Here is a 26,899-nt window from a genome sequence, read left to right on the forward strand (position 1 = left end):
AGCTGTAATTCAAATGTACATATGTATTCTCCATATGCCCATGGACATTGACCTGCTTGCGGGTATGATGCTGCCGCCTCAGCTATTTGTTCCGTGCAGGTCACCGGACAGTATAAACTGTTCATGTGACTGCCAAAAAGGGAAGGGTGAAAATACCACAAATATATGTCATGAATTATTAGGGCCCTGTGTTTTGCGCAATCATGTGACATGCTTGGATTTTAACCTTTATTTTTTTATCATCAAACGGTCCCCTTTTTCTTATGTCAGATGGTCCAGCACCATCTTCAGATAATTGCTTTCATTTTTGGTTTAATTGTCAAAATCTTGCTATGTCACGATTGTACAGGGTCCCAGATGCGCAAAGCCAGACAGCAAAGGTGGGGTGTATAGTTCTCTGCATCTTGTGATCTGTAGAAAATATTGTAATAACTATATTTAAGATTATGAATAAACGTTGTGTAGTGGGTCCCTTTCAGAAGTTATTTTACTGTAATAATGTTAAACAAAATAATCCAATAATACTGTGAAAATGTCACTTTCTATTGGTAAATTATCATGTAAATCAAAAATGTACAAAGTAAATGCATTGCTGTTCAAAATGAACAGGCTAATTCACACAGTTCCATATGAAAAGAAGACACATGATGTGATACCAACAAAAATACATCAATGATTTCTGCATTGTGCTACCAACTCAGTTCAAGTAGTCTGTATTTCCATTTTACACAAACAATATATATTTTTGCAGTAAATGGAACTCAACCCTTGATGCCAAATGGTTGTATAAACCTTTCCAGGTGGAATCTGCAGACCTCCTCATATCTGACAACATAATGAACACCCTTTTATGCCAATGAAGAAAATTGTGAACAAGCAGAAAAGAGAAGATAGATATAATAGAAGAAATATATGATTCTATACACAAACAGCTTCTGTGTACATTGTCAATTGAATAATATTAACTTCTGATTAGGATGACGTTAACACAAATAATTTCTCCATTACTACTGTCATATCACATTTATCAAACACGTGTGTATGAATGTGTACAAATTCATCCTGATCAGGAATCCAAGGACTGCGAGTGGAGGTGTGGCCATGTGTAGGAGGGCCCTGCTTGAAGTAAAGACAGTGACGGGTGGGGTGTGGTGGGGGAAGGTGAGTGGGTCAGCCTGTGCTTCTTGAGCTGGCCCAGCTCCCTGAAACAGCAGCCACACTGGGCACAGCGGTAGGGCGTCTCCCCAGTGTGGATGCGCTGATGCTTATGCAGACTGTCCAGGTGACGGAAACGCTTCTCGCAATACCTGCAGGGATACGGCCGCTCACCCGTGTGAATGCGCTGGTGTGTCTTCAGGCAGTAGAAGCGACGGAAGCCCCGGCCACACACGTTGCAGCGATGCACCTTATCTGAGCTCTCCCTTCTGACTTCAAAAGCCCCAATAAGACCAGGGTCCCCTACAGTGGGTGGGACAAAGCCCATGCAGTTACCATCATTGTCACCATCATTGTTGTCGATGTGAGTTGGCATCTGTGGCAGTTGTTGTGATGATTCAGGGAGGTGGGACTCCAGCATACTAGATAACTCAGGGTCGTTTTCAATTTTAACTGTTCCTTTGACTTCTTGCACCTCATCCAGCACCTGAATCAGGCCCAGGTCATTCACATTGCCTGCTGGGTGACTCTGACCCATCTCAAACTCAAAGTTGGTAATATCAGAGGTCCTGTGAGGGACCTCTGCTGCCAATGTTTCCCCCTCCTGCTCGTGTGGAATTCTTCCAGAGTCCTCTGATCCACTTGCACTGACTTTGTACTCTGAAAGAGATGAATGACATCATCATGACCAGTGAGCAGGAGACTTTTCACTTTTTGAGTGCATGCAAGTATTGATGTCTATGTATACGGCGTAAGCCTACCTTTCTCTGCAACTCCATCGTCCGTGATGTAGAATTGACCCTCTGTATCCTCCTCAGTGTGTTTAGGTGAGCTTTCAACCTCTAGTTGTGGCGCTTTGGATGTTTGTGAAGGATTGGAGCAAGAGACAGTGGAGGAGGATGTCCGTATTCCTCTCAAGCTTGAGCTGCTCCTGGGCCATTCATGCTGCACTGTTGGTAAGCAAAGACCTACACTAGGTAGTGACGTCGAAAACTGGGATCGTGTGGATGAGGCTCGAAACGACTTGGGCACACGGGACGTGCCCCTGTTCAGCATGTTGGAAGGACTCCCCGAAGCAGTGGGGGGAGGGAGGAAAAGAGACTCTTCTGAACCAGGACCTAATACACCTGATCTAGGATGGCTGTGATTTAGAAGTAAACACTGTTTGATGTTCTTCTCGGCTGCTGTCATGTAGTACCGTACAGCGCTGAGTTCACCCTCCGATACCTCAAGTCTCTCTCTCAAACTTTGGTTCTCACGATGAGACTCAGCAGCAGCAGTCCGAGCTGCGGCCAGTTTGATGGCGACTACTCTGGCAGTTTCCTTTAAAACGGTTTCAACTGCACACCTCACTGCCTGTTCGATGGTCGATGCAAGTTCATATTTGAGGAAAGAGACACTGGCCTCAATCGTCAGACTCATGGTAGTGATTAGCTAGATGGGATGTTTCCCAACAGTTCTAATAAGCAAGCTACAACAAGATGCTCAGGATTCAGTCCTTGTTTTGTTTTGTAAGCAAGGTAGCTAGCTAGCTACCCACCGCGTTAGCTACTCAGCTAAGATTAGCTAGCGAGCTAGCGTTAAATGTCTAGCTAGCCGCTCTGGCCAGATACACGACACGACTGACAGTAATTTTAAAGAGTTTTTAAATCAAGTAAACTTAACAACTCCATTATTCATACATTGATTCAACTTGTTTCTCGAATCTTACTCAAACACGTGGTAATAACTTCGGAAATGTGTTAAATGTTTTCATGTTTTGCTAGCTCACCCTTCTTCTTCTCTGAGGTTTTATGGCAGCCAGGCAGACCACAAGTTGTGGTCCACAACTATAAATTGTATTGCCACCACCTACTGTACGGAGTAGTTGAACTGGTGGGGGAAAAACATTCTAGGAAAAAAATATTACATACAAAAGACAAAAATGTATATAATAAAACCCATCCCACTCCTTCAATCACATACCAATCGATATCTCATCCCTGCACAGGCTCAGGGGCCTGGGAGGGGGAACACCTGCGGCCAGTAGGCCTGTTTCCTGCAATGTTTCAGCTGTTAGTTCCTGAAGAACCAAAAACGTTTCTGCGCAGATTATGGGCGCGTTCCTCTGCCCAGGCATTGCTGACGCATGCAAGATTTTACAACGCCTGAATAGGTATTTAAGTATCAGCTAACCACATCATATGTTATAGCAATCTGGTGCCCGATGGCACAGTCGATGAAGTAGCAAACATTGGTTGATGCATGCAACGTCTGAGCAGAGGAACTCGACCACAATTATATCAAATATCTTTATTAAAAATATATTTATAAAATAGACCAGAGCCTGTCGTTTACAATGGGAGCAAATTAATTTTAGTGGACAGAACAAGCAAGGAGTTGGCAGAGCCAAACACGAGCTAGTGAGATCCTATTGGCGCGTTCTAGCATTTATTTGCATATTTCCGTTAGGGAACGCCTATTCTGTGAAGTGCGTGTGTGCAATAACTCAATTCGCCCTTGCACTCCTTCTAAACAATGCAATTTTTAGAAACTTTGGCAAAGGGTAAAGCCTACAAAACGTAGTCCACTCTGTTTGTTACAGATTATAGTTTTGTAAACAGAAAACTGTATGGAGATCAAATGTTCCATCCAAATTTTTTCAGAATTTCGGCACAAAATCCATCTCGCTCCATCTCTTCCACTGCTGGCCACTGGGCTTCCTCTCATCACCATATTTGGTAGTGAGTTGAAACACCAACCAGATGCTTCACATTTATACATCTGGTGAAATATCTGGCTCATTGTTCTATCTGTGATTATATCCTGTTTCTTGGACTTCTTGTTTGCTAGCTCACCCAGAGAGGAAGAGGAAGAGAGAGGCCCAACTCGGTGGAAATTCTGTCTCCCTCCAGCAGGTGGCGTTTTTTCGTTGTTTCTTGTATGGAGGTCAATGAGTATCGAATTTGGTCAACAAAAAAATGAATGGCTTATTTGTTACGTGAGGTTTATTTGATCGAATAGAAGTTTCGTAATGCTTAAGTTGTTAAGAGTGCACTGATATAAGTAGGACACGTGATATCCCAGCAACTTTGAGAAAAAACACTTTATATCGGAGTTGTCTCGAGATAGCTATGCATATTCGCGGCATGAGGCTAGTAGCATAGCATCTCTCTCCATTTAATACAGGCGGTTGACGTCAGCAACCCTAATCGAATATTCAAATAATGATTACAATAATGACATGTATCCACCAATCCAAAGAAAGGACAAGGACTATAATAATAATAATAATATGCCATTTAGCAGATGCTTTTATCCAAAGCGACTTACAGTCATGTGTGCATACATTTTTACATATGTACATTGTTATGGCGGAGAGACATGTATCTTGTCAGTATATCTATAATATTTGGCACACCTCTCCATGCATCAACTTTTGTGTGACGCTTAGTTATGGCTTCAAACGAGGTACAGTGGAGGAGGAACTTTGTGGGCCTTGTAGTTCTAGCAGAGGGCAGACAGACCCCATGTTGTGCAATGACCATTAGAAACAGAAACGTTCTGTAGTCTTTTTAACCAGCATTACTTACATAAGAGCATAGAGAGACAGCTAAAATAGGGGGATGTATAGTATAGGTCTAGAACTGACATAGGGTCAGATGTTATGGGTCTAGGATGATAGGTGAGATTCTCTATATCTCTCCAAAAAAGTCAAAATGCACCTAACATAACTAGCTAGCTCCTCGAATATCACTTTTGCACATAGAAACATTATTTGATGGACTAGAACACTGTCATATCATGTTTTCTAACCCCTCCACAGGTGAGAAAGGCTTCCAAACATGCCAATAAATTTATGTTATTCTTCAGTTTTGCTTCTTTTTAAGGTCACAATTTTACAGGTCCTTGTTAAGTAACCTATGTGGCCAAGAATGACTCTGTTCATCTGTTCTGGAATTAGCCATTCACAGAGCCATGTATTTAGGAAGCTGGGCCAATGCAATTTCTGCATTATGATGCATTTACGTGACACTTCAACATTTTATGGCAGCCATGTTAGCTCCTCATTAACATCACATGGGGAACAATGATATGTAACTGAATGTCTATAATTAGAACAATATTCAAAATTCTAAATACAGTGGGGAAAAAAGTATTTAGTCAGCCACCAATTGTGCAAGTTCTCCCACTTAAAAAGATGAGAGAGGCCTGTAATTTTCATCATAGGTACACGTCAACTATGACAGACAAAATGAGAATTCTTTTTCCAGAAAATCACATTGTAGGATTTTTTATTAATTTATTTGCAAATGATGGTGGAAAATAAGTATTTGGTCAATAACAAAAGTTTCTCAATACTTTGTTATATACCCTTTGTTGGCAATGACACAGGTCAAACGTTTTCTGTAAGTCTTCACAAGGTTTTCACACACTGTTGCTGGTATTTTGGCCCATTCCTCCATGCAGATCTCCTCTAGAGCAGTGATGTTTTGGGGCTGTCGCTGGGCAACACGGACTTTCAACTCCCTCCAAAGATTTTCTATGGGGTTGAGATCTGGAGACTGGCTAGGCCACTCCAGAACCTTGAAATGCTTTTTACGAAGCCACTCCTTCGTTGCCCGGGCGGTGTGTTTGGGATCATTGTCATGCTGAAAGACCCAGCCACGTTTCATCTTCAATGCCCTTGCTGATGGAAGGTTTTCACTCAAAATCTCACGATACATGGCCCCATTTATTCTTTCCTTTACACGGATCAGTCGTCCTGGTCCCTTTGCAGAAAAACAGCCCCAAAGCATGATGTTTCCACCCCCATGCTTCACAGTAGGTATGGTGTTCTTTGGATGCAACTCAGCATTCTTTGTCCTCCAAACACGACGAGTTGAGTTTTTACCAAAAAGTTCTATTTTGGTTTCATCTGACCATATGACATTCTCCCAATCCTCTTCTGGATCATCCAAATGCACTCTAGCAAACTTCAGACGAGCCTGGACATGTACTGGCTTAAGCAGGGAGACACGTCTGGCACTGCAGGATTTGAGTCCCTGGCGGCGTAGTGTGTTACTGATGGTAGGCTTTGTTACTTTGGTCCCAGCTCTCTGCAGGTCATTCACTAGGTCCCCCCGTGTGGTTCTGGGATTTTTGCTCACCGTTCTTGTGATCATTTTGACCCCACGGGGTGAGATCTTGCGTGGAGCCCCAGATCGAGGGAGATTATCAGTGGTCTTGTATGTCTTCCATTTCCTAATAATTGCTCCCACAGTTGATTTCTTCAAACCAAGCTGCTTACCTATTGCAGATTCAGTCTTCCCAGCCTGGTGCAGGTCTACAATTTTGTTTCTGGTGTCCTTTGACAGCTCTTTGGTCTTGGCCATAGTGGAGTTTGGAGTGTGACTGTTTGAGGTTGTGGACAGGTGTCTTTTATACTGATAACAAGTTCAAACAGGTGCCATTAATACAGGTAACGAGTGGAGGACAGAGGAGCCTCTTAAAGAAGAAGTTACAGGTCTGTGAGAGCCAGAAATCTTGCTTGTTTGTAGGTGACCAAATACTTATTTTCCACCATAATCTGCAAATAAATTCATAAAAAAATCCTACAATGTGACTTTCTGGATTATTTTTTCTCAAATTGTCTGTCATAGTTGACGTGTACCTATGATGAAAATTACAGGCCTCTCTCATCTTTTTAAGTGGGAGAACTTGCACAATTGGTGGCTGACTAAATACTTTTTTTCCCCACTGTACATGGCTCTGGCCATTCCTATCCTACTCTTGCAGTCAGTGTCCTTGGGAACAGAGCTTCATATTGATGTGACCCAACAACGGATCCAGGGACTTCATGGCCCTAGTAGATTACATTCTCTTAAAATGGGAATACATTGCATTCTAGGACAATTATCACATTTTGTGATGTTACAGCCTTATTCTAACATTGATTAAATCGTTTTTTCCCCTCATCAATCTACACACAATACTCCATAATGACAAAGCAAAAACAGGTTTGTAGACATTTTTGCAAATTTATAACTGAAATATTACATTTACATAAGTATTTAGACCCTTTACTCAGTACTTTGTTGAAGCACCTTTGGCAGCGATTACAGCCGCGAGTCTTCTTGGGTATGATGCTACAAGCTTGGCACACCTGTATTTGGGGAGTTTCTCCCATTTTTCTCTGGAGATTCTCTCAAGCTCTGTCAGGTTGGATGGGGAGCCTCGCTGGACAGATATTCCAGAGATGTTTGATCAGGTTTAAGTCAAATCAAATCAAATCAAATTTTATTTGCCACATGCGCCGAATACAACAGGTGTAGACATTACCGTGAAATGCTTACTTACAGCCCTTAACCAACAATGCATTTATTTTTTAATAAAAAAGTGAAATAAAACAACAACAACAAAAAAGTGTTGAGAAAAAAAGAGCAGAAGTAGTGGTTCTCCCACTGGCTATCCTAAGTTGAATGCACCAATTTGTAATTTGCTCTGGATAAGAGCGTCTGCTAAATGATTTAAATGTAAATGTAAATGTAAGTAAAATAAAATAACAGTAGGGAGGCTATATATACAGGGGGGTACCGGTGCAGAGTCAATGTGCGGGGGCACTGGCTAGTTGAGGTAGTTGAGGTAATATATACATGTGGGTAGTTAAAGTGACTATGCATAAATAATTAACAGAATAGCAGCAGCATCATAAAAATATGGGGTGGGGGTGGGGGGGCAGTGCAAATAGTCCGGGTAGCCATGATTAGCTGTTCAGGAGTCTTATGGCTTGGGGGTAGAAGCTGTTGAGAAGCCTTTTGGACCTAGACTTGGTGCTCCGGTACCGCTTGCCGAGCGGTAGCAGAGAGAACAGTCTATGACTAGGGTGGCTGGAGTCTTTGACAATTTTCCGGGCTCTGGCTGGGCCACTCAAGGTATTCAGAGACTTGTCCCAAAGCCACTCCTGCGTTGTCTTGGCTGTGTGCTTAGGGTCGTTGTCCTGTTGGAAGGTGAACCTTCGCCCCAGTCTGAAGTCTTGAGCACTCTGGAGCAGGTTTTCATCAAGGATCTCTCTGTACTTTGCTCCATTCATCTATCCCTCAATGCTGACTAGTTTCCCAGTCCCTGCCGCTGAAAAACATCCCCACAGCATGATGCTGCCACCACCATGCTTCACCGTAGGGATGGTGCCAGGTTTTCTCCAGATGTGACGCTTGGCATTCAGGCCAAAGAGTTCAATGTTGGGTTCATCAGACCAGAGCATCTTGTTTCTTGTGGTCTGAGAGTCCTTTAGGTGCCTTTTGGCAAACTCCAAGCGGGCTGTCATGTGCCTTTTATTGAGGAGTGGCTTCCGTCTTGCCACTCTACCATAAAGGTCTGATTGGTGGAGTGCTGCAGAGATGGTTGTCCTTCTGGAAGGTTCTCCCATCTCTACAGAGGAACTCTGGAGCTCTGTCAGAGTGACCATCGGGTTCTTGATCACCTCCCTGACCAAGGCCCTTCTCCCCCGATTGCTTAGGTTTTGCCGGGCGGCCAGCTCTAGGAAGAGTCTTGGTGGTTCCAAACTTCTTCCATTTAGAATGACGGAGACCACTGTGTTCTTGGGGACCTTCAATGCTGCAGAAATGTTTTGGTACCCTTCCCCAGATCTGTTTCTTGACACAATCCTGTCTCAGAGCTCTTCGGACAATTTCTTTGATCTCATGGCTTGGTTTTTGCTCTGACATGGACTGTCAACTGTGAGACCTTATATAGTATGAAAATATATATATATATATGTGTATGCATTCACTAACTGTAAGTCGCTCTGGATAAGAGCGTCTGCCAAATGACTAAAATGTAAATGTAAATATAGACAGGTGTGTGCCTTTCCAAATCAATTTACCACAGATGGACTCCAATTAAGTTGAAGAAACATCTCAAGGATGATCAATAGAAACAGGATGCACCTGAGCTCAATTTTGAGTCTCATAGCAAAGGGTCCGAATAGTTAAGTAAATAAGGTATTTCTGTTTTTAATTTTGTATAAATAAGCAAACATTTCTAAAAACCTGTTTTCGCTTTGTCATTATGGGGCATTGTGTGTAGATTGATGAGGAAATGTTTTTATTTAATCCATTTTAGAATAAGGCTGTAACGTAACAAAATGTGGAAAAAGTTAAGGGGTCTGAATACTTTCTGAATGCACTGTAGAGTTGAAATGTATTCAATTTTGAGTTTGCATTCCAATATTACATGTTATATACATCACAGAAGACTGAAATGTAACAAACTCTTTGACATAGAAACACCGGATTTCTGGCGTTTTAAAAAATGTTTATGTTTATTAATTATGAAATTATGAAAAACATTAATGACATTCCACCCAAAGGTCATTTGACTGCAGGAAAAGGCTATGTGTGGACTTTGCTCTGATTTAGGGGAACCCCTATTAAAACTAAAACATCTGACCATGTATGCTTATGTGTAGTTAAAGTAAGACATTTTTAGTGGCACGTATAATGTGTGCATGCATGCATCTTTTCAATCTGTGGATGTATGGCTCCTTGTGTCCATCTCTTTGCTCAAGCCCTTCCTGTTGCTAGGCAACCTATCCTCATTTACTACAGTCTCTTATGCGGCCTGCAGAGGGACAGGGCAGGTGGGATGTACCATTGCCTTACTTTGTGTAGGGGGAGGATGCTAATCCCTGCCTCTAATATTGCAGCCTTGCTGTTTCACTAACTTGCATGTCCAAGCCCTATCACCCCTTTGTCTGAAACAGAGTGCACTGCAGCCAGACCCAGAGAAGGTAGTCTGCTGTATTATGTTGAACTTCAAAGCACACATTTCGACTTTTCCAATGACTTTTTGGAATGCACTGACACACAAAGTGTCAAAGAGAGCAAATCATGCATTCTCTTTAGATGTGTGTTGATCATTCATCTATCCACAGACTATGGCAGGTCCTGACTCCCATTCCACCAAAACCAAATGGAGTATTTTTTACTATTGTTTTGTTGATTGAAATGCATTCTCTCAGGAAGTCAACAAATATTTTTGTGATCTTTCTTTGAAGAAACAGCAATTTGGACTGATCGAAGGCCTATGTTTCCCCCTACCCTAGGGTCACTATTATGAATAAGAATGATTGGTTTGTTTGGTTCAATTTTGAACAATGGTCTACTCTAATTAAACCATAGAATATATTTCTCAGGCCTATATGGCCATTTAGAACCAGCTGCTTGTTTCTAGTTTACTCCTGTCTTACAAATACATTAAAATATAAGAATATAATGATTATGCATATTGTGTGTGTTTGTTTGTGTATGTATGTGTGTGTGTGTGTGCTTGTGTGTGTGTGTGTGTGTGTGTGTGTGTGTGTGTGTGTGTGTGTGTGTGTGTGTGTGTGTGTGTGTGTGTGCATGTGCATGCCTCTCTGTCTCTATTTGATACTCTAAAGTGTATACAGTTCACTGACAGTTTAAAAATGCATAATATAGCCTATAATAATATAATTATTATGCAAATTATGTGTGTATTATGTATTGTGTGTGTTTGTGGGGTGTGTGTGGGTGCGCACAGGCCTCTGACCTCTCTATCGCACTGTAATGTTCATACAGTCAATGACAGTAAATACAGGGAAAGTTTGAAAAAAAACAGGACAGACAGAGGATTTCGAAATGAGCGTATTACTCCCTATCATGAATATAAAACCATGGCTTGATAAAACACCAGCAGCCCTCACCATCCTATGGCCTTGCTCTCTCTCTCTCTCACACACACACACACATCTGCTAATTATTAAAATAATTGAAAGAACCCTTAGTTACATCTCCAGAGTAATTAGGCTACACTGAGGTATTAATTACACAAGTAGTTTAATCAAAAAGTGAAGGGGAAGAAGTAAGAAATCTGCTATACTGAGTGATGAATTGAGGCCCATTGGAGAAACTTCAACAGTTATTTTGTTCTTGGTGGGTGGGCAGTAATTTCCCTATAGGCTAGTGGAAGTAATTAACGCTATAAGCGCACACTGCACTGAGGGATAGTCTTATTAGTCAATAACTAAGACACGAAAGGGTTCTCATAGAGCAGACAAATGCGATCCTGTGATGATCTAAATCTGCAGTAGATCGAGGACCTTCTGAGAGTCATCCCACCCGTATCAAGTAAACATCAGAGGGGGGTTCTAAAATGGTACAGTCTCACCGAAATGGGTGTGGTTGAATCGTGCTTACGAGATCTAACGTTAGCAAGCGCATATTTCTTCTCAAACTACGTTATTGTGTTGGATGTATTAGAATACTGCAATTTAGAGATACAAATAAAAGAACACTTCATGTGAATATACATTATTGCATGCTCTTATTTATTTATTTGTGTACCGATGGGTGGGTTTCCTGCTCCTCCGGCAAGATAGCCCAGTCGCTTTTTAAATTGTATTTGTATTTTACTCTCAGGAGCTTAAGACTCGGTGTTTTGCAATTTATTTAATAATTCATTTTTTACGAGGAGGCGGCGGTCATTACGAAGCGAGGGAGTGAGAGGAGAGAGGGAGGAGGAAGAGATCCGCGAACTAGCAAGGGAGGAAGGAAGCGAGGATCACGAAAAACACAATCAAGAGAAAAACGAAGCATAGAAAACCCATTTATTAATTTCATAAGGTTCAATGTATTTTCTTTGATGCGTGGACAGACTGCATTTGTGTTCAATCCGCTCCAACAAATATGTTTTCGAGTTTATGAAGGTCTCGGGCGTAGAAAGGCAAACCATTCTGAAGAGGAAACGGGAACACAACAGCAGATCTCATCTTTTCAAGAGGTCCAATCAAACGGAGATATGGTGTCTCTGTACCTCGATCTTTAATATTTATTTGTACAGCCTACATTGGAGATACACTGAGCAAGAATCTAGAAGACAAGGAGCAGAGAGGATATAGAAAATATCTGCATATTTTTGTCCCTATTTTGTTTTGTTTTCTAAGGAAAAAAGGGGCCAATAAACCCCCCCAGCCTTTTTGAAACATTGCATCCAGATTTTATTCGAGAAAGACCAGCAACCTCATCGGAAGCATTAACTAACAGGTAGCCATCCATTATAAAATGCTGTCAGAATTGTCTTGGATGTAAGATGGCTGGATGATGATGGGCCTATTCATGACTATGCTCATCATTTCGATGAAATAGTTTTTCATCTGTATTTTTTGTAAATATATACATATGGACAAACATCCCCACTGGACCAAATTGTTTTCCATCTGCATATAGCATAACTTGCTGTACATTATTACGATAACCTATATTAATAGACAACCCCTTAAGCGTTTGCATATTTAGCGGCTTGGAAAAATTACAGGGTTGCCAGGGTGTCAGTGCCATTAACCGTGAATGCCCATGGCTCACTGCTATAATAATCGAATTATGGCCTTAAATTCATCAAGTAACTGCTACCTATGTAAAGTAGCCTCTATACATTTGTGGGTAGCCTAGGCTACTGTTGCTTGCAGTGAGGGAGTAGCCGTCTGAGTTGCGCGGCAAGGCCGATGTAGGCAACCTATTTGTTGATCAGGGAGGGCTGTATTACAGTGTCTATGCTGCTATCTGACCTTAAGATGGATTTCACATTTTATGAATGGAATTTGTTTAGAATTCTAGAAAGATGCCGAACGTCAATGCAATATATAATGTGCTTAATATGAGTTTACCAGTCTTGGTTCACTGTGAAATATCAACCGAATATCGTTTACTGTGCATTAACATTTTGCATAATCTTTCTTAATCAGAAGCAAGTCTTTGACCTTTAGTTTAGGTCAATTATCATTGGTTATCTCTTAGAGAAAATGCTTAAAGAGCTATTATGGTTACTTTGTAGCCCACATATTCTAAGCACTGGACAAGTGGGTTGTTCGGTACAATGTATCATCATCACTATTCCATCATTAGGCCTTCTGTAACAATCGTGAGGGGCGTCCAGGGCGCTGCACACATGTGGATTGGAATAGGATTGGCTACAGCAGCACCATTTTAACAATTATTACAGATACAGATTAAAGTGAGCGTTAAAATATAGCATTCCATTCCCAGCGAATTCATGAGAGGAACTGTGTGGAATACATCCTGACCTAGATAGGGCACTTTAATGTCTTGTCTGCTGTGTATCTTTAAAAAATTGTACATCTGCAATAGGCCTACACCACTAATTTATGTAAATTATGCCTTCAGTCTACAGCATCAAGAACAACCTGTGCACCTCTGTACCCCCCACACACCTACGTAGAGGTCCACAACCAGTTGTACTAAATAAGGAACATTTAATCCAGCCGTGGCCTGTGTTTTGTGTCTTTCAAAATTATTTTACCAGTGGACAAACACTTCAATTCTACCAGAAATCCTCCCATACGATGATGTTCTTGAGGAAGGGTTAGGAACAGGAACGTGTGTCCAGACAACATGGGGTTGGTTTGGTTACTACCTGGTGAGGTGAATTCCATTGTGATAACATAAAGTCCAAGAAAGGAGGAAACCAAAAATGGGGCATTTGATGATGTCAATGGGTGACGGCGTCTCATCACATCTCATGATGTCCACTCCTTTCCTCTCCCACCCTGGCCTCTGATGGTAATGCACCACCACCACCCCCCTTAGTGCTTTATTGGCTAAATGAGCAGCTGTGCAAGGAGACTGGGACCCACTAATTTCCTCCTGTCGCCTTCCATTAGTGCTGTGTGATCCATCTGGTTGGAGGTTCCCCCAGGGAACAATGACCCAGCTAATTGCTCCTCTCCCTACACTAGTAGATGGTGATGATGTGGATGTTCCTGTTTGTTTGTGTATGTGAAGTTGGATGCCTTTAGTAACATGGCACATGTGATGTGAGTGTTAGGTAATGCTAACTAATGTTGAGGCACTGGGATTAGAGGAATATATGGAAAATGTGAACACTAAATGTGATACTACCTGATACATGCTGTATGGGCAGTCTACCTGTCTGTGAATGCATTTCTTTTTTAATATTTGTGTTTTCCAAGTACCGGTGCACCGCCACCGACAGAGGTATAGTATTGACAGTGATGCAAAACAGAATAGAATGGTCAGAGGTATTTCATCGGTGTCTAACGGATTTGAATAGGCCCACCAACTCATGTAAATACTAGTGCCCAATTTGGGATAGAATTTGAATGTGAAACCTCTCTCTCTCTCTCCCACTGTGTCTGTCTCTCTCTCTCTCTGTAATGGGGTGTGTGTGGGCCTCTCTCTCTCTCTCTCTCTCTCTCTCTCTCTCTCTCTCTCTCTCTCTCTCTCTCTCTCTCTCTCTCTCTCTCTCTCTCTCTCTCTCTCTCTCTCTCTCTCTCTCTCTCTCTCTCTTTCTTTCTTTCTTTCTTTCTTTCTCTCTCTCTCTCTCTCTCTCTCTCTCTCTCGGGGTTGGATGTAGATGGGAGGATTACTTGGGTCCAATTTCTAATTCCCTGTGCATGTGATCAAAAACACACCTGTAGTGCTAAGCATGTTGATATGGAAGTGCATGGTACATCAAATACTGTTGGTGAATTTAAAGTAGTGCTGCACACAAAATATAATACAAATAGGCCTACCATAGTATTTTCAGTCACATTCAACTGTGAAAATCAAATTGTATTGTTCACGGAGACATATTTTGCAGATGTTATCGCAGGTGCAGCGAAATGCTTATGTATTTAGCTTCAACAGTGCATTAAACTTAACAATACAAAACAATACACACAAATCCCAAAAAATTAAAATAAAGAAATATCAGAACGAGCAATGTCAGAGTCTGGAATATAAATACGCTACATGACCAAAGGTATGTGGATACCTGCTCGTCGAACATCTTATTCCAGAATCATGGACATTAATATGGACTTGGTCCCCCTTTTGCTGCTATAACAGCCTACACTCTTCTACTCTTCTGGGAAGGCTTTCCACTAGATGTTGGAACATTGCTGCGGGGACTTGCTTCCATTCAGCCACAAGACCATTAGTGAGGTTGGCCATTGATGTTGGGCGATTAGGCCTGGCTCGCAGTCTGCGTTCCAATTCATCCCAAAAGCGTTCGATGGGGTTGAGGTCAGGGCTCTGTGCAGGCCAGTCAAGTTCTTCCACACCGATCTCGACAAACCATTTCTGTATGGACTTCGCTTTGTGCACAGGGGCATTGTCATGCTGAAACAGGAAAGGGCCTTCCCCAAACTGTTGCCACAAAGTTGGAAGCACAGAATCGTCTAGAATGTCATTGTATGCTGTAGCGTTAAGATTTCCCTTCACTGGAACTAAGGGGCCTAGCCCGAATTATGAAAAACAGCCCCAGACCATTATTCCTCCTCTACCAAACTTTATAGTTGGCACTATGCATTCGGGCAGGTAGCGTTCTCCTGGCATCTGCCAAACCCAGATTTGTCTGTCGGACTGCCAGATGGTGAAGCGTGATTCATCACTCCAGAGAACGAGTTTCCACTGCTCTATAGTCCAATGGCGGCGAGCTTTACACCACTCCAGCCGACGCTTGGCATTGCGCATGGTGATTTTAGGCTTGTGTGCAGCTGCTCGGCCATGGAAAGCCATTTCATGAAGCTTCCGACGAACAGTTCTTGTGCTGACGTTGCTTCCAGAGGCAGTTTGGAACTCAGTAGTGAGTGTTGCAACCGAGGACAGACGATTTTTACGCGCTACTCGGCGGTCCCATCCTGTGAGCTTGTGTGGCCTACCACTTCGCGACTGAGCCGTTGTTGCTTCTAGACATTTCCACTTGACAATAACAGCACTTACAGTTGACCGGGGCAGCTCTAGCAGGGTAGAAATTTGCAGAACTGACTTGTTGGAAAGATGGCATGCACATAACGGGTGTGGCTGAAATAGCCGAATCCACTAATATGAAGGGTTGAACACATACTTTTGTATATATATATATATATATATATATATATATATATATATATATATATATATATATATATATATATATATATATATATAGTGTATATGTATATAATGTTGTGGTCTATAGAGAGTATTGACCATCTATGAATAGAAAAGGTGTGTACAGCAGTAGTTATATAGGATGAGCCTTGACTAGAACACAGTATATACATATGACAGTAATGGTAACAATGTGATGGTAAAAATATAGGTCTAGCGCAGTGTTTCCCAAACTTGGTCCTGGGGCCCCCCATGTGGTGCTGTGTAGTGCTAGGGCAACAACCAAAACATGCACCCCTTGGGGTCCCCAGGACCGAGTTTGGGAAACGCTGGTCTAACGGGTGAAAAATGTAGTAATTTGGAAAAAAAAAAAAAAGTGTTATAATGCTAGGATCAGCCATTTTCAGGAGGGTATTTCACTAGGTGATCCAGATCTTGCTGTAAAATAGTTTTCCGAGCACAGTATGCCTTCATTTTGTAAATGTAATGTGTGAACAACATAGATCACTAGTACGTGAGGCAGTAAAAGAGAGAAACATTCGTTTTGATCCACCAGAATCTACCATAATCGCTGGAATGTTGAATCATTAACAAGTCGTTGTAAAAACATAGTAAGAAACAGACAATAACATAGTAATTATGCAGATATTCCACTGGCAAATTCTTTGAATGATAGCTATGCTAAATAGAGATTCTAAACTGCTTTAAGAACACAACAAACACAAACATGTTGTTCAATGTGTCTGTAATAAATAATAAATGCTGACTGCAGTAATCCTAATCTTGTTTCTGAGCATTAAGTCGTTCGTGGATATCAAAGAGAGCCCATTAAATGATGAAGCGCTCTCTCAGATTATACCAGATTAGAGATTATTCTCCAATGTTAAACCAGACAAGGCTGTACTACCATAAGCATACAGATTACAGAGCTTTTCATATTTTACATGTGCTATGTTGGTAAACCATGCGCTTAAAATACTGAATTAAGTATTATTTTACAGTTTATATACCCAATTTACTCTGCATCTAGCTGCCGTTCTGCAGCCATGTTTGTGATGGTGTAAAACAACTAGCCTCCGGGTGAAATATGCCAAAATGATTATGATCAGATCACACCCATTGATCAGGTTGAGACCAGCAGAGGACCACAAGACCTCTGATGTAGTTGGAGTCGATTACTCATCATGATAACACTGCAATCAAATCATTCAACCTGATACGCATGCTATGTCATGACCAAACATAGCACATATTACATTACAAGCAGATGATTGGTTTGTTCTGACGCAGGCACTGTCCATCATTCTAATTTGACGTTTCTTCTTTTGGAAGGAATCCTAACTTTGAACTCGATATCACTGTCCCGGCGATCTGCATGAATGTTTTAAGTTTCACTTCTCATCCGGTTTTCCATCCTTTGTTCCCACCAGGTGACTTATTGAGTGACAGAGGATATCGACGAGGCCAGGGACCAATCCAAAATGAGCGAGCTGGAGCAGCTGCGTCAGGAGGCGGAGCAACTTAGGAACCAGATAAGAGTATGGCCGCGTTCTCCTGCTCAGACGTTGCATGCATCAACCAATGGTTGCGTGTCAGATTGCTTATGATGTGGTTAGCTGATACATAAAATACCTATCCAGGCAATGTAAGATCAGGCATGCGTCAGCAACGTCTGAGCAGCGGAACACGACCCAAGCGTGTCAGAGAGACTGCGTTTACACAGGTAGCCCAATTATGATCTTTTTTTGACCAATCAGATCAGCTCAATAATTGGGCAAAAGATCAGAATTGGTGTGCCTGAGTAAACGCAGCCAGAATGTCACTGATCTGGGCCCACATTTACAAAGAGTCCCAGAGCCTAGGAGTGCTGATCTAGGATCAGTTTGACCTTTTACTGTAGATCATAAAGAATGAGATAACAGGATATGGACAGGAGGACCTGATCCTAGATCAGCAGTCCTACTCTGAGACGCTTTAGGATCTCAATTAATGCAGTAAAACCATTGGGTTTAGGAGAAAAGGGAGTTGGCCTAATGAACCATATTGAGAGGTGGGAGGTTGACCTGGGAAAAGATTGAGGGAGAGTGCTAATGCTTGTCTAACCACTTTCTGTTTCTCTGTCTCTTAGGATGCCAGGAAAGCATGTGGGGACTCAACCCTGACACAGGTAAGTATCACACATATCCACATAAAATACAGTATGATTGGTATAGATTTGTCTTGTGTCTGAAGGCCCCTTAAGAACACAATCAATAAAAGTGTTTACCAATGCCTTAACCAACATACAATATAGCTTACAGTACATTACATTGCCACATTAACTCTGTGATGAACTTGTCTTTACGTGACTTTTCTGTGTGTTTGTGTGTCAACCAGATAACAGCAGGTCTGGATCCAGTGGGGAGGATTCAGATGCGGACGAGGCGCACTCTTCGTGGCCACCTGGCTAAGATCTATGCCATGCACTGGGGCACAGACTCTAGGTGTGTTTAACGTTATGCCAACCCCTTAGGGGGCTTTTCCCTCTCTCTTCACACTCTCACTCATGGTGGTACAAGCTGTGCTTGTTTTGATTAGGTATAATACAATGGTTCTACCCAATTGTCTCCACAGGCTCCTGGTCAGCGCCTCTCAAGATGGAAAACTGATCATCTGGGACAGCTACACCACTAACAAGGTGAGAGCTGCACCCAAATAACAACAACAATAATACAATAATAACAACAACAATATCTCCTGGTCTCACCAAGAGCCCTGAATAGGTTGACTCATTGTCAACCTTCAGGAATTGGAAATGAAATGGGAGCCTACCAAAGACCTTCCTTTACTAGGAATGTGTGTTTGACTCATCTCATAATCTGCTTACATCATAACCACCCAGAGTCACTTTGACATCCAAACATTGTAAATTATATTATGCGATATCTCCCTGAAAAGATCCCCAAATGTCAATATAGAGGAAGCATAATGGACTACTATTGTGCTGTTCTGCTCTGTCTGGATTTGGACTTGGAGAAGGACGCATGCCTGGCTCCAGTTGTGATGCCGCTCTCTCCTTCTCCATGGCCATGCCTCTATTCTGTGACACACAGTGACCAACTCTTATCCCCCCCTCCAGATGCATGCTATCCCCCTGCGCTCCTCCTGGGTGATGACCTGTGCGTATGCCCCCTCTGGTAACTACGTGGCCTGTGGAGGTCTGGACAACATTTGCTCCATCTACTGCTTGAAGACCCGCGAGGGCAACGTCAGGGTCAGCAGGGAATTACCCGGACACACAGGTGAAGCATTACTACAAACAAATACCTATGTGACTAAAAGCTTGAGGGATTTTGTGTTAGTTTTTCATTGAGAAATCATGGAATTGTCTTAGCTAGGTTATGTGAGTTCATTTGAACCTCCCTGACTATGGTTGTGTATGCAGTTCAGTTGTGTATTCCTACCTGTCCCCTGTCCCTCGTTGAGCCCCAGGTTCCAAACAAGGAAGATTTTAATTCACATGGCTAATTAGTCACAGGGCAACACAATTATAACGAGCTGAGACAGCTAGAATGTCCCTCAGCTGCATTACAGCACTAGCTCACCTGTGGCTTTCAAATGACTCACATTCTGTAGGATGAGTACTGTTGTAATTAAGTCTCTGTAGGAGTAGCACACATTGATGTGCTGCAGTTAGTGTTCTAATATATGTTTTTATTTGTGCTACAGGTTACCTGTCCTGTTGCCGTTTCATCGATGACAATCAAATCATCACAAGCTCAGGAGACACTACCTGGTGAGTCCTGATGGAACAGTTACCAAGGCTGATGGAGAATGCAAATCTAAATATACTATACCCCCCACATTTTAGCGTCCCGCCTTGTGACAGCGAATATCTTTTTCTTTTTACGTTTTAAAGTTCATTTCCTGCAATTCTACACATTTTGCCATAGGGTGGAGGCAGATGTTTGCAGTTTTTATATGATAACTGATGATCAATGGGCCCAACCATGGTCGGTAATTCGACCATGCGTACTAGAAGTTTAGATAGATTGGTAAATTAGTCTAGCGACCAGCTAAAGACAAATTAGCTGACATGGGCTAATTGAGCATGGCCACAACCAAGTATAGAAATTGCACCTTGTGTGTATTCTATTATTCTAACTCTCAACAGTAAGTTGAGACCCCGACCTGAGTTCCAAAAAATATATACATTATATTTTCTTTGTGTGAAATTAGTCCACGGCCTACAAAAGGGGGGCCGCCAGTTGCCCATCTCTGGTCTATACTGGTACTAGCTATGAGCTAAACCAAACGTACACTAAAAATGGTCTGATAACAGTTGTTAAATCCAGTGGGTCCCTGTTCTGTTCTCTCCTCCAGTGCGCTGTGGGACATTGAGACCAGCCAGCAGACCACAGTGTTTTCGGGCCACAGCGGTGACGTCATGAGCCTGTCTCTGTCCCCAGACTTCCGCACTTTTGTGTCTGGAGCCTGTGACGCCTCCATTAAACTGTGGGACATCAGGGACAGCATGTGCCGACAGACGTTCACGGGCCATGAGTCTGACATCAACGCAGTCTGTGTGAGTGTGCTGACAAGCTGGGGGCCACTGGTGACCTGCTTTCTGGTTCATGTCATGGCATTAAGCCAGGAAACCATAGACATGTCACTGTTTCCAAAGTCCTTCATGTTAGCTGCACTAGCTAATGCTTAGTGTTTAATGTACCTAATGTTAGTTTCATGGCTAGCTGATCTACCATGTCTGTCCCTCCCTCTCTCTTTCCTCCTCAGTTCTTTCCCAATGGCAGCGCCTTTGCCACCGGCTCCGACGACGCCACCTGCAGGCTGTTTGACCTGCGCGCCGACCAGGAGCTCAGCCTGTACTCTCACGACAACATAATCTGTGGCATCACCTCCGTGGCCTTCTCCAGATCTGGACGGCTGCTGCTGGCCGGCTACGACGACTTCAACTGCAACATCTGGGACGCCATGAAGGGAGATCGAGCAGGTCAGTGGGGTGGGGTGGAGTAGGAGGGAGCAGCTGACATTTAGGTGGCAGCCATTGTTGTATAGTTGTTTCTGGCTATTCATCAGACCCGTGACTGATAACTGAAAACAAATGATAACTGAAAAGACAAATGTTAGACTTCAATTCACAAGCTGATCTCAGTAAAGTTTAATTCAACTCTCCTCTAAGGGATCCCTGTGTTAAGGGATATTGTTAGATGGGGGATTGATAAGATGGCTAACTAAGACACCTGATTACACTTTGTTTGTCCCTCTCTGTGTCAGGAGTGTTAGCTGGCCATGACAATCGCGTGAGCTGTCTAGGCGTGACTGATGATGGCATGGCGGTGGCCACTGGGTCCTGGGACAGCTTCCTCAAGATCTGGAACTGACAAGTTACCTGAGCCATGCACACACACATACATACGCACACACATTATTGATCATACAAAGTATTCACATCTCACATTTTGGTACACATAGTTTGCACACTGTATTCACACTGTACGTAAAGATGTACACATATACATTGAAACATTGTACATAATATATATATAACGCCAATTAGGTATGAGTTTACACAGACACACACACATGCCACTTGCAATTTGACATGTTACCAATCACATTGTATGCAGGAAGAGTCCACCAGAATTACAAACAAATGCCAACACTACCCACAACTGATATATGTACACAGCACACACACGAGTACCATATGTCATTGGAACCACCGTTAAAGACGTGACCAAATTCAATAAAATCCTGACATCTGCTAAACTAAAACACGCATTTCAAAAACACATACATGCACACACACACATATACAGTACATGTTTATTTCTGAGAGAAACTCTATCCCTTGAGCTAAATGGGGGAGAGGTAGTTATTGGACAATTCTGTTTTTCGTTTGTTTACTCTGAAGTCCCAAATAACCCTAAAACAGATTTTCTGTGCTACAGTAGATTTGTGTGTCTCTGTGACAGGGTGAAAAAAGTGACAGTTGAGGGAATATAGTGATGGGCTGTAAAAGCATGAGAATAAGTGAATGCATTAACACTCAAGAGACTACAGACAGGGAGATAGAGAGCAGAGAGAATAGACCAACTTTCCACAGTGACACTGTTAAAGGAAAATCAAGATAAACCATCAATTCTTAATGTTTCTCCTGGCTCAAACAAAATGCTATCATGTAGTTACTGTTTTTATAGATATGTACACCCACATAAGTAAATATATGATCGTTTTGATGTTTTTGTTGTATTTTTTTTTTTTTTACGCTTATTTTATTCATGTTTTCCCTGTGTGCCTCAGATACACTTTAAGGATAATTAAGAGAATAATGAAATTAAACTAAATGAAATCAATAAAATGAGAGATTCATAAGGTGAGCGAGAAAAAAACAGATTATCAAGAGACAACTCTCAAATAAGCAGGGGGCAATATTCATACTTTGACTTTGTCAATATATTATGTCAACTTTATGATGGTATACATTGTACATACTATTAATAAATACACGTAGCCTCTTGCCAGTTTCGGCCAGTTGTGTATACTTCTTTTTTTAGCATTTCATTTGTGTTTAAAATTATGCATGCTAGTTTTCAAGGGAGATATGGGGATCATGTTTAGCACACAACATACAGTGAATTTGAAATGCTTTGATGACCCAATTTTAACCTTTATGAAACCTACCTGATGTCCATATTTCTGTTCCAGTTTCTAAACAAACTACTTACTACAAACTGATTAATAATATAGTGTCAAGTAATTTTTAGAATGGTCAGATAATGTATTGATGAAAATCATGGCTTGTATACCTATTCTCTACCCTTCTTCCAGGAGTGTGCACCCATTCACTCCCACAGATGGATTTTAAAGGGATTGGATTGGTGCATGCAAGACCAAGGGAGTTCCCGCCATGTTCTTTACACCAGTCTATTCCTTTTAATTCCACAAGGGGGAGTGTACATGTCCACTTCAGGGATATGGTTGATTAGCAGGGTTTCCCAAACTCTGTCCTGGGGCCCACCCCTGGGTGCACGTTTTGGTTTTTGCCCTAGCACTACACAGCTGATTCAAATCACCAACGCATCATCAAGCTTTGATTATTTGAATTAGCTGTGTAGTGATAGGGCAAAAAACAAAACATGGCCCCAGGACCTAGTTTGGGAAACTGGATTAACTGGACCGTAAACCTGGTAAATGTGTTGGTTGTAGTGAAGGCCTGCATGATGGTGGGAACTCCTTATAGAAGACTGGAGGCCATTTATACAACACATGCTTAGCCCATTCTCTCATTGGGTGTAAAGCATGAGGAACAATGAATTCAAACTATGAATAAATGCACAGTAATACAGACGGTTTAAGATTAGATCAATGTAGTTTTATTTTTCAAACAATTCTGCATTAAGACTTTTACAGACTCATGAGTTCATTCAACATAATCTTTTCAAACTTGAAAGTTCATCAGTCTATGAAATACAATCTGGAGTTAACCCCTCAAAAACAGAAACACTAAACATTGTAAAGACATTTAATTTCTCAAAAACTGAAAAAAGATAAGAGATTATAGACCCGCCCAAAGAGATCAGCTTTTTCAGCTTTCACCTGTCCTTTTTCTAACAACAAGCATCTATTAAAAATCACAAATCCATTCATACTTTAAATGTTATTCTACAAGGAGATCCAAGATTATGTTGTACAGTCGGACTATATAATATCTGTGAATAGTGTCTGATTAGTGTGCGACTACATTGTGTGAAGCAGGTCATTGCCTCCATAGCAACAGGAAGAGGCTCAGAGACTGTATAGCTAAAACACTTACTACACAGAAGCATAAAACCCACCCAAATGAGAACAGTGTATTATAATTCATCATTCATTTGGGCTGTGTACCCTAAGAACCCAATTCTGATGGGGTTTTTCCTGACTGTCCACACTCAGTTTTACATGTGACCCATATCAGATTTGTGCATTCACACTGATGTGGGAGAGGCTATAAGGACACTCTCCTGACCTGTAAAACGACTAACCAAAATCTAACTGACCCTTACCTTCACCAAACCGTTAACCCTAACGTTAACAAATTCTGAAATTAAATAATGTTTTGCAGGTCAGGAGTGTCCGTATAGCCTTTTCCCACTGATGTAGCCTCTGAAGTAGCACACAGATCCAATGCTAATTTCGGTCATTGTTTCTTTACATTTAGCTGTGGTTGTCGTGGTAATGGCAGGTCATGTGCAAAAAACTAAAAACAATTCAGAGCAAAAAAAAATCTAATCATCCAGACAGGTCACATATGAAACATCAGAATTATATCACGATTGAGATCCACATATGGATGTGGTATAAATCGAAAGTCAAAAGATCAGATTCAATGTGTTTTTTGTTTGCCGTTTACACATTAGGGAAAAGCTCAGATGGGTATCAGATATATAAATAATTGACCCACGTTAAGCTCTGCCACCCTTGGTTACTGTTGCAACCTCAGACAACATTTTCCCAGGAAGTCCAACTCCCTTTCTAACCACTGGCAAAATCCCCTTGCAATGATTTCAAACTGTTTTTAATACACAACAATTAAATTAAAATCAGACAACCCCTGGCTAATCAGGAATCTCTTGGGTATGTTGTGATGGCCTGTCATTACAATTGCTTTACGGAAACCTGGTAAAATGATGTTTGTAGCACAGGAGGTTGGTGGCACTTTAATTGGGGAGGACAGGCTCGTGGTAATGGCTGCCGCGAATAAGTGGAACGGTATAAAATGCATTCCATTAGCGCCGTTCCAGCCATTATTATGAGCCGTCCTCCCCAAAGCAGCCTCCACTGGTTTGTAGCTAGTGTGGTTAGCCACTGAATGGCTCTGAATTCACTGTCAGCATGCAGTCAAAGCTACTAACCACTTTTGGAGTTAACTAGCAAGTGCTCTCAAATCATATCCTGATGTCGACAGCAGATGGGAGTTGTATTAATAACATGGATAACTTAGCTAGCTAACATACATTTATAGAAAACAAGTTATAAGTGGCTAGCTAGCTAGCTAGTGTTAGCAACGTTAGGTCGTCAATAGATGCGTTCACACTGCACCTTAGCCCTGGGCTATGGAAGATTTTAGCCCAAGGCTAAGAACAATGCAGTGTGAAAAGGCCTAGTGAGACAGAGCTAACCTTAGCTAGCCAACCAGTTGAGCTAGCAAACAATGTAACAAAAGTATAATTTCATATTAGATTAATACTCCAACAAGCGCTGCATTTCAAGAACCACATTAGCAAGTACCTATGGTGCCCTGTTCAATTATTTAGCCATTTAAACATGGTTTTTTTTTGTTCAACTTTTTACCACTCCCCTCACTCGCTTTCATGTGCCGCTACGACATCACAGCACCAATTTGCCTGGCTGAGGTATAGCTGCGGTCCCCAATGTAGAGTTTTCACCCCCGCCACACACACCCTCCTATTGTGCTTCTCTGCCTGTGTGTGCTCCGTTGCTGTGACGTCTGTTGCACTGACAGCTTCTCCAACTCTCAGAATTTATGGGGAAAATTCGCTACATGCTATCAAAACCATGGAAACTCTCGGTGGCAAAACTCCAAAGGCAGCCTGAAATTAAAAGTAGCTAGACTTTTTTACCAATAAAAGTCACTGGAGGGGTAGAAAATAACAAATTGGCAACACTGGTCGGGCTCGACGACAGTTGCTATCCATTACTGCGATTGCGTGCCTAAAATTCTGGGATGGGGTTTAGCGAAGGGAAATTGTCAGAAGATCTGAATTGAGCTGTCTGTGGAAACGCAGCCTTATGATGCTCCATATAGTTCATCAAAACGCAATAACTGGATAAACGCATGAATGCAAAACAAGACAAGCATCACAACTGTTAAAGTGATGTCTGAGTATTATGCTGACTGTGGATTAGAAGGTATATATTCTTGTGATCAAGACCAAAAAAAAAGAGATTAAACAATGTATGGGTATCTCCTTCACTGACGAGACACGGACACAGTCCAGATTAGATTCAGTCTGCCAAAGGCCACGATAAACACCCTCCCACAAGTCTCACAGACAGAGACAGCAGAGAATTCAACTTCATCTGTTCTTAACGCTCATATTGCTTATGAAGGAGAAATGTCACAACATTTGATATGGCAAGGACAGCCTTTGTGATATGCCTATGTTCTGTGGAGCTGAAACATTCAGGTAACAAAGCCCATTTTACTGTTACAACTTTGTCTTAACACTACACTTGACTGATTTTGAATTTAGATTGGACAATAAAAATTTACATTTTGCAATAAAAAGTTAATGACAACAAACTGTTGACCCTCCCATCTCACAATGACAATACATGTTCTCAATATCAGACTGGTCCCTCCCTTCCTCTCAACCAACATTATGACTACTAGTTAGGCTGTATCAAGAGGAATCTGCACTTCCACTGGAAATACATACAGCTCCACCATCACTCTCATGCATCTGTCACACCCACAAAGACAGTCCAAACATTGTTAACGTAGACACCCACATTTATAGCTTTGCTCTCTGTGACGTAAATTAGAATACATTGTGCTTAGATTAATTTATATACCAGACAGTAAAGTATGTTATACAAATACAAATCTGTTTTATAATGTACATTCATTTAGTTAAATCTCTCAATATAATTTACATATCCTTTAATAAAATAGTCCTTTCCGAATATATTGAGTTAGTTACTTTCCCACTGCATTTCACCCAGTCCACATATCTGACCACTCCAGAAAAACCTGCATCTTTATCTCCATTTCAAGCGCCTCTAACGTCACATATCACAACCAAGGTCACTGGCTTAAGTTTTATTTGAACATATAAAATACTATCAAACTATTCTCAACAAATGTG

General features: G+C 41.7%; 2 protein-coding genes across 2 annotated transcripts; one reads left to right on the forward strand and one right to left on the reverse strand.

Moving 5' to 3' along the window:
* Positions 1-522: 522 nt before the first annotated feature.
* On the reverse strand, positions 523-3,183 carry LOC311142464 (uncharacterized protein). The gene is made up of 3 exons (XM_084178111.1): positions 3,121-3,183; positions 1,917-3,027; positions 523-1,815 (listed from the first exon to the last, which is right to left on the reverse strand). Exons 2-3 carry the CDS (start codon positions 2,575-2,577, stop codon positions 1,067-1,069), a joined length of 1,410 nt encoding a protein of 469 aa, XP_084034237.1. The 5' UTR covers positions 2,578-3,027; positions 3,121-3,183; the 3' UTR covers positions 523-1,066.
* Positions 3,184-11,340: 8,157 nt separating this feature from the next.
* Positions 11,341-22,549, forward strand: LOC311142379 (guanine nucleotide-binding protein G(I)/G(S)/G(T) subunit beta-2). The gene is made up of 10 exons (XM_084178025.1): positions 11,341-12,179; positions 17,459-17,566; positions 18,157-18,195; positions 18,405-18,511; positions 18,642-18,705; positions 19,147-19,309; positions 19,737-19,803; positions 20,391-20,592; positions 20,802-21,018; positions 21,303-22,549. The coding sequence occupies exons 2-10, from the start codon at positions 17,510-17,512 to the stop codon at positions 21,407-21,409; spliced, it is 1,023 nt and encodes a 340-aa protein (XP_084034151.1). The 5' UTR covers positions 11,341-12,179; positions 17,459-17,509; the 3' UTR covers positions 21,410-22,549.
* The last annotated feature ends 4,350 nt before the right edge of the window (positions 22,550-26,899 follow it).

Source organism: Coregonus lavaretus, assembly GCF_964263955.1.
Source record: "Coregonus lavaretus genome assembly, chromosome: 15".
In the NCBI taxonomy this organism is placed as follows: Eukaryota; Metazoa; Chordata; class Actinopteri; order Salmoniformes; family Salmonidae; genus Coregonus; species Coregonus lavaretus.

What these genes read in the sequence shown, in the direction of transcription:
- LOC311142464 (XM_084178111.1), bottom strand. Translation starts at nt 2,577, where the DNA reads ATGAGTCTGACGATTGAGGCCAGTGTCTCTTTCCTCAAATATGAACTT. An exon ending in CGATGGAGTTGCAGAGAAAG is followed by an intron (nt 1,816 to 1,916) that starts GTAGGCTTACGC and finishes CATCTCTTTCAG; the next exon opens with AGTACAAAGTCAGTGCAAGT.
- LOC311142379 (XM_084178025.1), top strand. Translation starts at nt 17,510, where the DNA reads ATGAGCGAGCTGGAGCAGCTGCGTCAGGAGGCGGAGCAACTTAGGAAC. An exon ending in CACTGGGGCACAGACTCTAG is followed by an intron (nt 18,512 to 18,641) that starts GTGTGTTTAACG and finishes TTGTCTCCACAG; the next exon opens with GCTCCTGGTCAGCGCCTCTC. An exon ending in CTGACATCAACGCAGTCTGT is followed by an intron (nt 20,593 to 20,801) that starts GTGAGTGTGCTG and finishes TTTCCTCCTCAG; the next exon opens with TTCTTTCCCAATGGCAGCGC.